Source organism: Microcaecilia unicolor, chromosome 13 (genome assembly GCF_901765095.1).
Source record: "Microcaecilia unicolor chromosome 13, aMicUni1.1, whole genome shotgun sequence".
Classification (NCBI taxonomy): domain Eukaryota; kingdom Metazoa; phylum Chordata; class Amphibia; order Gymnophiona; family Siphonopidae; genus Microcaecilia; species Microcaecilia unicolor.
This window is the reverse complement of record NC_044043.1, coordinates 68,873,519-68,889,942: the sequence shown is the minus strand read 5'-3', so window position 1 is coordinate 68,889,942 and position 16,424 is coordinate 68,873,519. Positions and strand designations below refer to the sequence as shown.

At 44.8% G+C, this 16,424-nt stretch overlaps 1 protein-coding gene across 3 annotated transcripts in view; it reads right to left on the bottom strand.

The window, feature by feature from the left end:
• Positions 1–16,424, bottom strand: part of AGRN (agrin) — a 379,875-nt gene that overhangs the window by 65,574 nt on the left and 297,877 nt on the right. For all 3 annotated transcript variants that reach the window (XM_030186208.1, XM_030186209.1, XM_030186210.1), the window contains 3 exons: positions 8,208–8,372; positions 7,465–7,608; positions 717–841 (listed from right to left, as the gene is read on the bottom strand). In XM_030186208.1, coding sequence (XP_030042068.1) covers positions 717–841; positions 7,465–7,608; positions 8,208–8,372 — 434 coding nt within the window. The remainder of the gene's footprint in view (positions 1–716; positions 842–7,464; positions 7,609–8,207; positions 8,373–16,424) is intronic.

Genomic DNA, 16,424 nt, shown 5'->3' with positions numbered 1-16,424 from the left:
GTTCTCATTTTTGGTTTTCTGATTTCACACTCAAGTTTACCTCCTTTTCCCAATAGGGCTCTCATTCCTTATTTACCCACTTTGTGCTCTGCTGATCAGAATTCCTTCTCATCTTCATATTCAATCTCATGCTACCCATACTTCCTGGAATGCTTTACCCACTGAAAAAACAGTGTCTGAATTCAAGAGTGCTTGGACAATTAGGTAGGATCTCTAAGGGAGTGATAGGAGAGTAGATGGTATGGATGGGCAGACTGGATAGGCCATGTGGTCTTTATCTATGTTTCAATGTTTAACTTTCCTTTTTACGATTCAAGGCAGCACTTAAGATCCACCTTTTTGTGAAAGCATTCCCTTGGATGGCTACCCCCTATCACAGTGTTTCACTTCCTCCCCTCCCCTATATTTCACTTCCTCCCCTCCTTCTGTATCTTAGTATAATTAATATTTTTTTAAATTTTATTATACGTGTTTATAATTTATTATAGCTTTTTAATTGTTTTTATACCTAATCTTGTAAACTAGGTTCCCATACGTGTCTCTAATTTCTTTATTTTCCATATTATTTTAAACGTAAACTACTTATCTAATATTTTTATTTATGGTATATTAAATAAAGTTTAAATGTGAAATGTGACATGCATTGTGCTCCTCTGTCCCTGAAGCACATCTGGGAAAGAACCACAAGGACTGTGTTTGGCGGAACATATCCTTACCTTGGTTACGTTGGCTTGGATGCACAGCAGTGAAGGACATTCACAGTGCGCAAAGCTGCCGACCTCCACACAGGAAGCTCCAAACTCGCACCTCATCTCAGCACAAGACTTGGGGGCAGACGGATCTATCAGACATCACAGATGTGACTTATTAATGTTTTGGCTCGAGAGGGCCCTAGCTAGGGTCCCCTTCAAACAAATTTCAAAGATATTTCTGTGGGATTTTTTAAAATTGCCCATCATGGATGTGGGTCCTATTGTGCATATACAGCCAATACAAAAGTGTACCCACGTATCAAGGAAGCATTTATAGGGAAGGGCTGGGATGGAGGGTGCACCTAACACAACTTCTGATCTTTCAAATGTACACACACAAACGCACGTAGAAAAGGTCCCCACAGAACAGCAGGGGCAGGTTTGTGCATGTACTTTTCCCTTTGAAAACTGTTGTAAAGTCTACAGATAAAAAGCATTCACTGACTTTACATTTAGGTGTACCAGTTGTATATACAGTAAATGAAAAATACACACGGGAAGAACAATCGTCAAAATGGGAATTGTAAATAGAATAAAAGGCCTGATTTTAAACCGGGACAGGCACCACTCAAAGTTAAATGCTGGCACTGGTGCTTAACTTTACAATATATTCAGAGGTAATGGGGCAATTCTATAAATAAGGTGCTAATATTTACACACCAAACACACACGTAAATAGTTAGAATACTGGCATGCTTAAGTGTTATTCTGTAAATATACGTATATCTTCCATGTGTGCATACACATGGGTGCCCTCTGGCAGTCTCCGATAAAGCCAATAAGTAGGACCAAATTAATTACTATGCAGGGACATATAAAATACCTTGATAATTATCCCAGGCATATACATCCTTATACACACGTAAAGCAACAAAATTATTCACATTTCAACGATGTGCAAATCTTTATCGATCCATCACAGATTTGCACATTGTTGCTCTAGAAAGTCTAGTTAAAGCAATGTTGATGCTGTGAACTCTAATGATCCTTATAAGAACATTAAAATGTTGAAAAGTTGCTATAAAATTTTGTAAAACAGTTGGAGAAGTATACGATGGGATTTTGAAATGTTTATAATTTTGTTGCTGCATTGTGTATAAGGGATATATATAGGTCTGGCAGTCTCAAGCATTCAGGCACAAGCATATACACCAGCTGTCATAAGTGCTCATGCCTAACCGCATAGGCACATATATACCCAATCACGCTAATTCTGTAAAAGAAAGTAAGCGTTTAATTTCCTTTACAGAATGACCGGCTGATTTTCAGACCGCGACTGACCTTATAGAAGATCCTTTATAGAATGACCAGCCTCAGTAAGTGTTGCGATTGGCGCTGAGCCCGGATACTCAATGTTGGGCCATTTCTGGTGGCCGACATTGAGCATCTGGGGGGTTTCTTCGCTGGTTTAAACTTAACCGGCCAAGTTAATATTCAGCACTGGCTGGTTACGTTTATAGCGGCCAAAGATAGGCCTGCTATTTGGGTGGCCTGATCTGGCTGAGAAACTTATCTGGCAATGCGCTGAATTACTTGTGGATACCCGGTTAGCCGCTATCCCCCAGACTCTATATAGCGTGCCTAGAGATCAGTGCTGAAACCCAAGCATATTCTATAACAATGCACGTAAATTAATTGGTTTAACAAGCTAATCAGCGATGATAACAGCTCTTTAACAAGCAATAATGAGCACTAATTGGCAATAATTAGAATTTACGTGCACAACTCGCTAAGCGCATTCTCTAATACAGTGTGCCTAAGTTCTAATGCGCGCAGGCAAAAAGGGGCATGGTTATGGAAGGGGAAATTAGTGTTTTGTGGGCGTTCCGAAATTTACGCGCGAAGTTATAGAATATGGCCCAGTGTACCTAAATCTATGTGCTGGGATTAACGTCACATTTTCATTGATGTAAATGGATGTATCAACTAAGCGCATTTTATGTACTACACCTAAATCTAGGCACCGCTTATAGAATATGCTTAGTCGGCATTAATTTCCATGCCGATTTTTTAGGTGCCATATAAAGAATTTCCCCCAATGCAGAGGCATAGCCTGACTCGGTATTATGGATGGGCCCAGAGGTAAATTGGATGGGCCCTTCCACGTGCATGTGCCCCCCCCCCCCCACAACCACACACCATAAATATCTTCCCGGAGATATTTTTTAAGAACATAAGAGGGTTTTTTTTTTCACCTACCCCACATCTTCTCCCTCTCCTCTGCAGCGTCCCGGCATCTGTGCTCCTGTCTCTGAACTCCGTCCTTCCCCGATGTTGGTACAGGTATCCTCAGCGCCTGCAGCACTTCATTCTCGCTGCTTGCGACGGCCCCACAGGCTTCCATTGGCCATGTCCCACCCTCGCTGACGTCAATGCCTGTTTCCTGTCTGGCGGAACGTGGCAGATGGAAGCCAGCGGGGCCGGTGCAAGCAGCAAGAATGAATCGCTGCAGGCACCGAGGTCACCTGTACCGACACCGGGGAGAGAAGAGGTTCAGAGACCAGAGTGCAGATGCTGGCTAAATGCTAATTTAGGCCTGCGATTCAGCAGCCATAACTCAACCTTTAACTTGCTCAATGGCCTGATTTTATCTGGAGTAGCGTGATCAACAGGACGCTTCCAAAGAAACCAAGGAGATGAAATATAAGGAATAAAAATACGTCTACTGTTGTTCAAGATGTCTGCAGAGTGAGGGAGAGCATGGCCCCGATGCATACACAGGACACTGACCTGCGGGGTACCACAAGGATCGATACTGTCACCTATTCTGTTCAATATCTACCTCAAGCCAATAGCTGAGCTGATTCGGTCAATGGACACTCAGTTCTACATCTATGCGGATGATGTGCAGCTACTCATAACCATTGAACCTGACTTACCTACAGCCTTGAGTAAACTGATCACTTGTCTAACATCAATTCAAGAATGGGCTAAACACAACAAACTTTGCCTGAACCCAAGTAAAACCGAGCTTCTCTGGGTCCCTAACACAAGTGGATACATACCCGACATCAAAATCCCTTTTGAGAAGTATGAACTCCCCCTCAAATCACAAGTCAGGAACCTTGGAATACAGTTAGATTCAACACTTACTCTGATTCCCCAAATCCAAGCAACCTTTTAAGAGCTGCTTCTACTATTTATGACAGCTATGCTGCTTCTCTCCTTACATCGAGAAAGTAAATCTTATCCCAGTTGTGCATGCCATGGTAACATCAAGACTGGATTACTGCAATGCACTATACAATGGTCTGACTACAAAGGGCCTGCATCAGCTCCAGTTGATACAGAATGCAGCAGCAAGACTCATAGAAGGTTGCAAGCGACGTGATCACATCACACCATTTTTGCAAAAACTTCATTGGCTACCAGTACAATACAGGGCTAAATTTAAAACTCTATGTCTGATCTTCAAGGCCTTGAAAGGAAATGGCCCCGAGTATCTGAAGAATAGGATGATCCTCCACACACCGCCAAGGACTTTCACTAACTACACCCTCTCCAAAAGACATTACACGATGTGATACCCGCAAGCAAGCCTTCTCCGGAGTAGCCCCCACACTCTGGAATGTATTGCCTGAAAGGCTCCGCTTAACACAAGACTATCTCAGGAAGCAGGTGAAAGCTTGGCTCTTCAACTAAGCCTTTAATGGAAGAAGTAACTAACTTGATAGTCTCACTCACACACACACACACAAGGATTGATTTGGGCTGCACATACTGCAGCGGGACATGTTTATCCACTCCTAGCCTAACTGATAGAAACGTTTAACTATCTCAAGGGCATTTATGTACAGGAAGAGAGCCTTTTTCAAATGAAGGAGAGCTCTGGAATGAGGGGGCATATGACAAAGTTAAGAGGGAATAGGCTTAGGAGTAACCTAAGGAAGTATTATTTCACAGAAAGGGTGGTGGAGGCGTGGAATGGCCTCCCGGTGGAGGTGATGGAGTCAAGGCCTGTTCCAGAATTTAAAAAGGCATGGGATAAGCATGTGGAATTGCTTAGGAACAGGAAGAATTAGGGGTTACAGAGGATGGGCAGACTGGATGGGTCATATGGCCTTTACTGTCATGTTTCTATGATTTTATTAACCATCTCTCTAACCTCATGTGCAACTTTCTTCAAACCAGTCACCTTACTTTCAAATTCTTCCTACTTTCTTACTCTATATGTTACAACTATGCCTTACCGTTCACTACCAATTATAATGTTCTATTACGTATTGTGTTGTCATTGCAAGTAGTATACCATAGAAACTAATAAGTCATCATATGCTCTGAATATAGGTTTTTAATTTGGCACCTATATCTAGGATCACTTTGTTTCTAATTAATGTAGCCTCATAAGCCCAGGGTACCATCTATTTAGGACACCACTGAAACGGATAACATCATTGGCTCCTCCACCTTCCGAAAACACCTGCAGAGTAAAAACTCCCCAAAGTTATAATAATGGGAGAAAAAGTCTGCAGTAAAAAACGGAAGGGGAGATTTATAAATGTGACCAATTTTCGATTTAGGTGCTCAAACAATAACCTTGATTTTTTACTCTAATACTTAAATGTAAAATTGAAAAACTACTTTGAAGAACAGAGTGTCAGGAAAATCACAAACCCGGAACAAAAAATCCTTTTACTTAGCTTTTCAACGGAAGTGCTGTACAGCATCAATCCCGATATTGCTCTTGGTTTTGTAAAACTAACAGGTTTTGGGATTATGCAAAAAACAAATGGATTTATGTGAAATGTTCCACAAACTGTACTTCAAAAGCTGTGGTTTATATGATTACTTGTCCCTGTGGTTCCAGATATATTGGTCAAACGAAACGTATGTTTAAAACACGGTTAATAGAACACAAACATGGAATTCAAGCAGAGAAATTACATATGCCTTTAGTGAAACATTGTGTTAATAGAGGTCATATATTCAATCAATTACGTTGTATGATAATAGAACAATTGGTAGAGAATGGCAGGAGAGGAGACATTTCACAAGTTCTACATCAAAAAGAACAAAGATGGATCTACCGTCTTCAAACAGTTTTCCTAAGGGACTGAATGGTCAGTTAAAATGGGAAGACTTCTATTGATAAAACTTGGTTTCTAATCTATCGGATTGAGTGGAGATGATGTAATCACAGGGAGGAGTCAGGTCTGAAGGCGTCCTATTTAAACAGTCGCCATTTTGAGCCGTGTGTTTGCATCGACTGAAAAGTAAAAGAAAAACAGTTATTTGTTATTTTGAATTTCTCCTGATGAAGTAGCGAAAACAGAGGAATTCCTATAACTGTCGAGAAATTGAGTAATTGTAGAGTGGTCTGAAGACTGGAACACATTTGGGTTTTACAAAACCAAGAGAAATATCGGGATTGATGCTGTACAGCACTTCCGTTGAAAAGCTAAGTAAAAGGATTTTTTGTTCCGGGTTTGTGATTTTCCTGACACTCTGTTCTTCAAAGTAGATTTTCAATTTTACATTTAAGTATTAGAGTAAAAAAATCAAGGTTATTGTTTGAGCACCTAAATCGAAAATTGGTCACATTTATAAATCTCCCCTTCCGTTTTTTACTGCAGACTTTTTCTCCCATTATTATAACTTTGGGGAGTTTTTACTCTGCAGGTGTTTTCGGAAGGTGGAGGAGCCAATGATGTTATCCGTTTCAGTGGTGTCCTAAATAGATGGTACCCTGGGCTTATGAGGCTACTTTAATTAGAAACAACGTGATCCTAGATATAGGTGCCAAATTAATAACCTATATTCAGAGCATATGATGACTTATTAGTTTCTAATTTAAATTGCTCTGCGCAGTATTATTTGAATTTTGAAGTAGTATCAAACATATAAACGGCGAGTGACCGAACTCACTCGCAAATGCGCAGTAAAGACCCTCTCTGTCCCGCCCCCGCGTCAATACGTGATGACGGGGGCGGGACAGAGAGGGTCTCTACTGCGCAAGGGGAGGGACGAAACCGCCGTCGCTACCGCTTCCCCCCCCCCAAGGTCGCCGCCACCACTCCTCCCACCCGGAGTCGCCTCCGCCACCACCCACCCTCCACCCGGGCCAGGCTCTCGCTCCGCTATAGAAACAGCGTCAACGCAGAACACAGCTCAGCTGAGATGCCGTCGGCCTTCCTTCCCTGCCTGTGTCCCGCCCTCGCCCATGAGGCCGGGACACAGGCAGAGAAGAAGGACGGCAGCTCATCTGAGCTGTGTGCTGCGTTCCCGCGCTGTTTCAATAGCGAAGCGAGGGCCCAGCCCGGGTGGAGGGGTGGCGGCGACTCCGGGGGGGGGGGGGCCGTAGCGGTGACCTCGGAGGGGCAGCGGCGAGCTCGGCGGCAGGGGGGGCCTTGCAGCGGCAAGGAGAAGGTGCCTTTCAACCCCCCCCCCCCCGTCCTATACTAGCCCGTTTTTACGGGCTCAACGGCTAGTACCATGCCATATTTTGTATTGTTACTTGAATATTTTTACTGCTGTAATTGCCTATTGCTCATGTTTTATCTATTCTTACTGTACACCGCCTTGAATGAATTCCTTCAAAAAGGCGGTAAATAAATCCTAATAAATAAATAAATACTGCTAGCTCCAATCAGGACATGCCTTGCTCAGAGTCGTTCTGAAGCACACACATCATTTCGTGTACAGCTGTGCTATAGGGCGGTTTCTTTTCCCCTATAGAAAGTGTTAAAGCTCCATTCCAGACCCTATAGCTTACCCTTCTCGCAGCCACTCAAGCCAGGCTCGCCACCATTGGGGCACTGGTTGCACTTCATGCCTGTGATGCCCATCTTGCAGGAACACAGTCCAGTCATCTGTTCGCAGTCATCCCGCACAGAGCCCATGGCGTCACAGTTGCACGCTGCAGGGAGGAGGCAGAGGGGCATATCAGTACATCCCGTCTGATCTCCGATACTGAGGAAATGTGAGCAGCAGAGGGAGAAAGGAATGGGTGAGAAAAAGTGAGAGGAGGATAGAGGATGTGCCAGTGTGCGGAAGAGGACAGTGAGTGAAAGTGGGAACAGTGAGAGAGAAAAACAGAGAGAAGGAAGGAAGGGGCAGGACAGCGGAGCAGGATAAGCATGTGAAACAGCAGCGGGATGGGAGGATATTTAATTATGAATTCACTCTCTATCATGTAAAAAAGCTTTCTTATACAAATGAAGGAGCCTCCTCATAGCTGGATGTTCAGGAGTTCACAACAGAGAACTACAACACTAAAGTCAGAGGTTCCTGGGGACTGGGCTGAATTTCCTGGCTGAAACATTCATCAGCCCTGGCCACTCACAGGTAGCAATGGTGCTGGTTTCCTCTGCTCAACAGACATCATCAAGCCACCTCGGTCCAAAGACTGCAGGTTGTACATAAGGAGCCAGAGACCCTACTGGAATGGGCTGTGGGCATTTCTATAAGGTTAGAGCTGTATGATAGCACACAATCTCCCACATCACTTGTACTCACGAGTGCAGCCACTTTTGCCATCAGTGACAATGCCACGGAAATTCCAGAAGCCAGGTTCACACCTGTCGCACTTCAAGCCCCCGACCCCAGGCTTACAGGAGCACTGTCCGGTGGAGGGGTCACACGTCCCCCCATAGGAACCATGCACATTGCACTGACAGCGACCTGGAATGACCATACAGAGGAAGGTAGAACTTTAATTCAAGAAATGGTACGCAGTGGATTAACTGTGTCCACAGGATCAGTTTGACAGCAGACAAGCTCTTTCAGTAGTTAAATTCTTACCTCATTATAGTCAGGATTAAAGTATAAGCAAACTAAACATGTGCCTAGGGCCTGAATATTTAGGAAAGGCCCTCTCAGATATCTAAAGCCACCTCAGCTCACATAGGTCTGTCTATTCATACCACCCCCTGTGCACTAGTCAGCAGTGCTGCCTACCTGCTGCTTTCTCCACTGCTGTTTTTCCTCTGCAGTCAGAACCATGCAGGGCACCATTTGTGGGAGGTTTACAATGCATTTATATTACAATAGGGAGCCCAATCTGTTTGTCTGCCCTGGGCACAGGGGAATCACAGACAAATAGAATAGTTAGAAGATAAGGATTGTAAGACCCATTCAGTCTGCCCCCCCCCCCCAACCTCCCCCTCAGCATTTCTATGCCTTTCAGGATCAGCACTGAGGGGGAGGGGAGTACAGCAGGGCAATTACCCTGGGCCCTGCATGCGCCAGGAGCCGCTGCCTGCGCCCGGTGCAGGGGGATCGCCTGGGGCAGGGGGATTGTCGCTGAGTCGCTCTGGCCTGGAACGCCGCTCCGCTCTGGATCTCCCTGCAGGTGAGGTGCTGCACCTGGAGCCCGGACGCAAAAGAGGTTGTCCCGGGCTGCTCCCTGGGGTTTTAAACCCCGCTTCCTCTCCTCCCTCTCCCAGCGGGGTGCCCATTTGCGGCGGGAACGAGCCCACCTCGCTTCCGCATTGGCACCCCGCTGGCACGAACACGCCTGTCCCCTCGGTGCACGGCGCCATGTTATCTACGGCTCCGTGCACCAAGGGGCACTGCGCCTCTCTTTTACCCTGGGCCCTGAGGTTGCAAGGTTCCCCAAGCCTATACAAAGCTGAAGAAGGCACAGCCTACCAGTGGGCTCTTTTCCAAATTTCTGCCCTTGGTCCCAGCATGTCTAACACCTGCCCTGACCCCTACCACTCCCTCCAAGAACCTCTGGGCTCATCCCATGCATTCCTGAACTCTGGTACTGTCTCACCTCTACCACCTCCTGCTGGAGGCATTCAGTGCATCCACTACCTTTCCTGTGAATAAATATTTCCTTAGATTGACTCCCCAGACTTCTCTTTACCCTCATTCCATGGTGCCACTGTACAGCTCCCTTTCCTCCTGTGTGTTAATTGCATGTGAAAAAAACAGAGGGGAGAAAGGGCAATGGGACTTGATATACTGCCTTTCTGAGGTTTTTGCAACTACATTCAAAGTGGTTTAAATATAGTCAGGTACTTATTTTGTACCAAGGGCAATGGAGGGTCAAGTGACTTGGCCAGAGTCACAAGGAGCTGCAGTGGGAATCGAACTCACTTCCCCAGGATCAACATCCACTGCACTAACCACTAGACTACTCCTCCACTCCAGAGCCCTCTTCCAAATAAACTGAATGAAAATAAAGGAAAGGGAACACAAGTATAAGTGACAATGCAAGAAACTGGTAACAACCAGGTATCCTACAAAAAAAGGTCACTGAAAGACAAAGAGGCATCAGATGAATACGAAATAGGCTGTGGAACCTCTTATAGCCCCAGCTATTTCAGATCCTAGCTTCACTTAGATGCATCAATCATTTGCCTCAAGGTCTTCAGTGCCTACTTCAATTTTATACATTTTATTTAATTCAAAATTTGTTATAATGTGATATTAAAGCACCAAACAGGATCAAAATATGATAAAGTACTAGCAGCTACTTATCTCAAACCGCAGAGCATGGTGACAGCGCTGTGGGAAGCTCAAAAAGCTTTGTATTGCCTCTTATATTCATGTTGAGGAGTAGCCTAGTGGTTGGTGCAGCAGACCTTGAGGCTGGGGAACTGGGTTCAAATCCCACTACAGTTCCTTGTGACTCTGAGCAAGTCACTTAGCCCTCCATTGCCCCAGGTACAAAATAAGTAACCTGTATATACTATGTAAATTGCTTTGAATGTAGTTGCAGAAACCACAGAAAGATGGCATATCAAGTCCCTTCCCCTTCTTTTTATGTTTCAACATTTTTATTGAAGACAGAACAAAGATAACAAATTCTCCAATGAATGTACATCAAGTATACATATGTTGTATCCAATGAAGCTCAAGTATTATAAACCATCAAAAACTTTTATTCTTTTACCCCAACCCCTTCCTTACCTAATTATATTAATGTATAAGCCATTCCTAAACCCAAGTGAGTTACCATTATCATCATCCTATATAATAAAACGCACCTCCAACATTCTGAACCTGACTGCATGGCTGAGACATTCCTGCTCTTTGTATCCATCTCCTGAATTGACATCACGTACTTCCGGGTTCGTCACAAGCAGAAGTGACCAACCACACGAGGTTTCTCGGCTTCAGAATGTTGGAGGTGCATTCTATTAAATAGGATTGGTCAGTTCCTTGAAGCACAGCCAGAGCTCAGCTCCTGCACAGTAACGCTCAGACACCAGAGAGAGAAGGGGGGGGGGGGGCTGACACCGGAGGGAGGGAGCGAGGGAGGGAGGGGGGGAGGTATCTCTGTCACACACACACACTTTCTCTCTCTCTCACTCTCACACACTCTATGTCTCACACTGTATCACATTCACTCTATGTGTCACACAGTCACACACACACTCTCTTGGTCTCACACACTCAGTCTCACAGAGAGTCTGTGTCTCACACACACTCTCTCGCACACATTGTATCTGTGTGAAACACACTCTCTCACACTGTCTCACATACGCACTTGCACACACTCTCATTCTCACAGACACACTCGCACCCAGACTCACTCTCTCTCTCACACACACACACTCGCACATACACTCTCTCCCACACACAGTCACTCTCACATACACTCTCTCAAACATACACACTCCGAGGAAAACCTTGCTAGCGCCCGTTTCATTTGTGTCAGAAACGGGCCTTTTTTACTAGTACTAAATAAACTGTAATATGGCATGAACCACTATTGCTTGGTATGTCTTTATTATTAGCTCCCAACATTAATACTAGCATGGGTTACATGCACTCCTCTCCCTCCATATACCAAAAATGGTAACCCAACCCAAGGGTCTCGTATTCCCCTTCCCCTTCTTTTTATTCATGTTAATTACATGCTAGGGAATTAGGAACCAACAACTTCAAAATTACATGCCTAAAATTTTTAAATTATGCACAAAAAATAAAATTAGAACTATGCAAAGAAAATATTTAAATGGTACAGAACTTGCTTGACGGTGCTGCTCTATCATGGAAACGGTCGCAGTTTTGTGGCGGCACCTATAAACTGTTTGCAGCTTGGTGCTTGTGTGCAGGGGCATCTACTATACTACACTACAGAACTTGGAAGTACTTACACAACAGTTATGATATTCCTGGAACCAGATGCATCAAGCCACAAAGGGGTCCCCAAACATTTGAGCGCTAACCCCCGGACTCTACACATGGCCCCAGATCTAAGCCATTAATGAGCAATAATCGGCCACTAACAACCAACTATTGACGTTAATTGGCACCAATTAGGATTTGCATGCAATAACATGAGGCATCCAATTCCCCATAGGAGGGGCACAGGCGTGTCAGGGGTGTTCTGAAAGGTTGTGCTTGTTGTTCCAGAATACTGGGTCTATGCACTCAACTTGGGCACCAGCATTTTACATCAGCTTTCAGCAGGTGTAAGTTTGGCACCCACAGTTAGGGTAGCCATACCTCTCAGTTTCTGTGAAGCCCAACTGTGTTCCGCAGGTCAACAAGGCAGGCAGCCCTGTCCCTCTGAGTCAGCAGAAAGCACACAAGTCAGGCAGCCTCAGCAGGTGATGCGGCACCTTTTCAGCCACGTAGGCAGCTTTGAGTATGACTGATCCATCCTCTGTTGACCTCAGCAGGAGCATGCAGCAAGCTGACTGGCTCTTGTGACTGTCAATCACAACTGCCTGCTCTCACCCTACCTAAAGCCCTCCAGGAAGATCATTCTCATTAGGCCCTGCTGAATAGCTACCAATTTAGGCAAAATTGTGTGATTATGCACATGCATAACTTCCCAGGACGTAATTAATTCCCTGGAGGTATTTGATCATCCCTATATCTTACCTCCCCATTATCTCCTTTCCTCTAGGAAATACATGTTTAGATCTTTAAATCCATCACCATATGCTTTATGGTGATGACTATTGACAATTTTAGTAGCTGCATGCCCCCTGCCCTCCCCCTCCCCAGCATGCAAAAGTCATGGCAGCTATGCATCATATTTACCTTTCCTTTGTATTTCTAATGAGAGGGTGAACAGATGGAGACAAGTGACACCAAGAGTTTATGGTGACACCTCTGATATAGTATTCCCCAGGCTCCCAAGACCAGGGGAGCTGCAGTCACACAGACAGACCACCCAAGAGAATGAATCCAATTTGCTTGTATTAGTCTGAGTACTGAGGTTACAGCACAGTCATTGCTTGATCACACTCCCCTCAGCTTCTACTGAGTGCAGGTTTTTCAGTTTGGACCTGGCAGATTTTCTTTTGTTGCTGCCGTGTTTTTCAAAATGGCTGCCGAGACTTACCGTGGCAGTCTTGGCAACCATTTTTAAGACACGCTGGCACCACTATGCAGAGTAGTGGCTGTGGGCAGGCAAGAATGAGATTCTTACCTGCCCCCACAGAGGCCAATAGACCACCAGACCCTTCAAGGTAGGACTGGGGAGGGCTGCAATGTGCTGTGGTGGTGGCGGCCAATCGGGCACAGCCTCTGGGATCCCTAGAACCTCTGGGCCCTCGGGCACTGCCCAGTTGCCTGAATGGTCAGTCCGATCCTGGTGCACACTATCCCAAAAAATATTCAAAAATATTTAACCAGCCAGGATGGTTAAATGCCCCATAATTGGCTATCTGCCCATATTTAGCGGGGGCATAGCCAGCTATTCCCTGTTGAATATTGCTGGATAGCAGATAGTAGATATCTGGTTACATCGGGCAATATAACCGCTATCTGCCAATTTTCAGCCCAAGTATAGCAGCCAAATATGGCCACTTGAAAACATGGGATATCTTTGGCCAGTTTCAACATAACTGGCTAAGTGTGAATGTTTACTTAGCTGGTTATGTTGATACTGGCTAAAAAGAAACCGGATAGTCAATGCCGCTCACTGTAAATGGCCTGGCATTGAATATCCGGCTTCCAGCATCACCGCTAACGCCCACAGTCTGAATATTGGCCCCTATGTTATTTTTTATGTGTTGTTGTTGCTTATATTTCTAATAAAATGTCCACCCGGTCTCCACCCTGGACTGACCCTGTGCTAGCTGAACAGTAAGTACTGTGGCAATCAGAGCACATATTCAGCAGTACTGTCCGTTAAAGGGGCACTCATCAGGGTTTAACTGGGTAGTAGTACTGGGCCATTATTTGACACCCCTTCCCAACCTCCTTTAGTCTATGCATTGCCATGTACCAGTGCCCTTTTAGGAATCTGCAATCAAGGACCCTAAATCCGGCCAGTGGGTGTCACCATCGTGGAATAAGAGACTCCCTCTCTGTAGCATCCTCAGCTACAGCTGACTTGAGAAATGGAAGACAGAGACCTGAGCTGGAATCAAACCCAGTTCCCTCTGCAGCACTGCCATTAGGGAAGCCAACAGAAGGCTGCTTCTAAGAGCATGTCACATGCAAAGCTGAAAGCAGCTCTACTGCCAAAAGCTACTTGCTCTCCTATGACTTCACTATTTGCCTACTATAGAGCTGAAATATTTTCCTGCTCACATTTTGTTTTCTGTTGAATTTTAGCTGGAATGAAAACTGTCAGAAAACAGCACTAAAGAACGACATTGGACTTTCATCCATTGCCCCAGATGTGCAGCCAGTACAAATTCCCTCTTACCTCATTCCTGGCTTGAAAAGTCTGACTCTCGGGGCCTTCAGTCCTTAACCTCTCTGCTATGAAAGCAAATAGAGGGCAACCTAATTTTAGTTTTGGTGCTGAAACTGGACCAAAATCCTTTTTCTGTCCGGTTTTGGCCAAGTTTTCACTTTTAGCTGAAAATGACCATGTGTTTTCAGTGGAAACCCAAAAATGTGTGCTTTATCCTATATGTCTCCCTCCCCCTGAATAGTTGTCCCTCCTCCTGGACCCCCACCCCATCGTAGGCTCCTCCGGGCATATTGTACAATCCTTGGTGGTCTAGGAGTGTAATTGGGGCAGGAAAGTACTCCAGTTCCACGTGCCCAATCTGGCTTCGCTCTCAAAAATGGCTACTGTGACTGGGGCATCACTCCTGCCTTGACTACACTACTAGACACCAGGAATTGTAAAGTATTGATTGGGAAGAGGGGGGCTACTCGTGTTCTTTTTTTTTTTTTTTTGTACTACGATTACAAATAATGCAGTTATGATCTTGCACAATAGGTTATGGTACATAGAGCACTCCAAATAAATGCTTTGGGTATAAAATTTTAGCTGGAATTTAAATCTGTAAATCTGGGATGATAAACTGCTTAGGAATTAGCCTCTCTCTAGAGCTATAACATCAGCTGTCTCTCTGAGTGTGGTGCAAAGTCAGCCACTGTAAAAGCAAAGTGGCTTTTAGCTTCAGTTTTCATTCATGTGTGTAGAGGCTATTTTGCTTAGAGGTAAAATACAGTCTTTCATTATTTACGTTGTATTCTAGCATGGATATTTTTGAGCTGATATTCAAAGGGATTTACGTAGGCATGAAAGGCTCCTGCCCACTTAAATCTCCTGGGGCTGCCTAACCCAATATTCAGTGGCACTAAACCAGGCACTGCTGCTGAATATCGCCTCTGACCCCTCACAAAAAAAGAGACCAGGTCAAGGCGGGACAGGAGGTGGCGTTAGGGAGGAGCCCGGGGTCATACAGGTGCTGGCAATATTCAATTCTGGCACCCGCATAGCTAAGCAGCCTAATTTAGAACAGCTCAAAATATGTCCTAAATTAGGACACTTATGTGGGTGCCAGACTGAATATTGGGGCCATATCCAGTTTTAAGTCTCCCAAATTAAACATAGCCTGGCACTGAATATTGGGGGCTAATTCACCCAGCGACGGTTAGCATTTAAAAAAATGCTGACCACCACTGGCTGAATATTGGGGGAGTGTGGATGGGGTGAGTTTAGCTGAGGGTTGCAGACTACAACTATGACAATCCCCAGTGGCCCTCACTGGTCACATTTCACAGCCAAACATAAGTTTTTGGTTTCAGTTTCGGCTGAAATCAGGTGATGAGTTTCAACTGCAGTTTTGATTTCAACCAAAAGCTTTCAGACAGTTTTGGTGGCAGTTTCTGTTTTAGTCGATCTCTAAATGTAAACTAGGGTGTTACCTGATAGGAGCCGACTATGTGGGTGCTGTGGGTGCTTGAGCACCCCCAATATTGAGAAAATTCCTTGTATGTGTCCAGGGAGGGGTTATTTCCACTGGACTTAGCACCCACAATAATTCTGAAAAGTTGGCGCCTATGTGTGGGGGGAGGGGCTTTCATAACATACTTGTTGATGTGACTGTGGATTCTAAAACCTTAATAATGTTGGGTGACTTTAATACTCATCTAGGTAAGAATGTGTTGGCCGCTCAGTTTTGAGCTTTATTCAGCCGGCATTTTCTCCTACTCACCAAGCAGGGCTTACCCTTGATATCTTTTTTTGTGTCAGACTGCCTTAGAAAGGCTATACGACTAAACCGTGCCCATTTTTTCCTCAGCTCTTGTGAGAGATCATATTAGATATCTGATCTATGCATGCTAGGGTACAATCAGACATTACAAATGTGAGCAAGTCCTTTTCGCTCAAGTAAGAATCTAAATGCTGATGAATTTAATCAAAAGAAGTTGTCTAATCTAGAAGTCTACATGGAGCATCTGCCAGTTAGTGATACGATGACAGTGTGGAATTGTGAATTACGGCTGTCACTCAAGACAACAGCACTTCTTCAAAACAAGCTCATACTGGCTTCAAGCACTTTGCCTGGTATT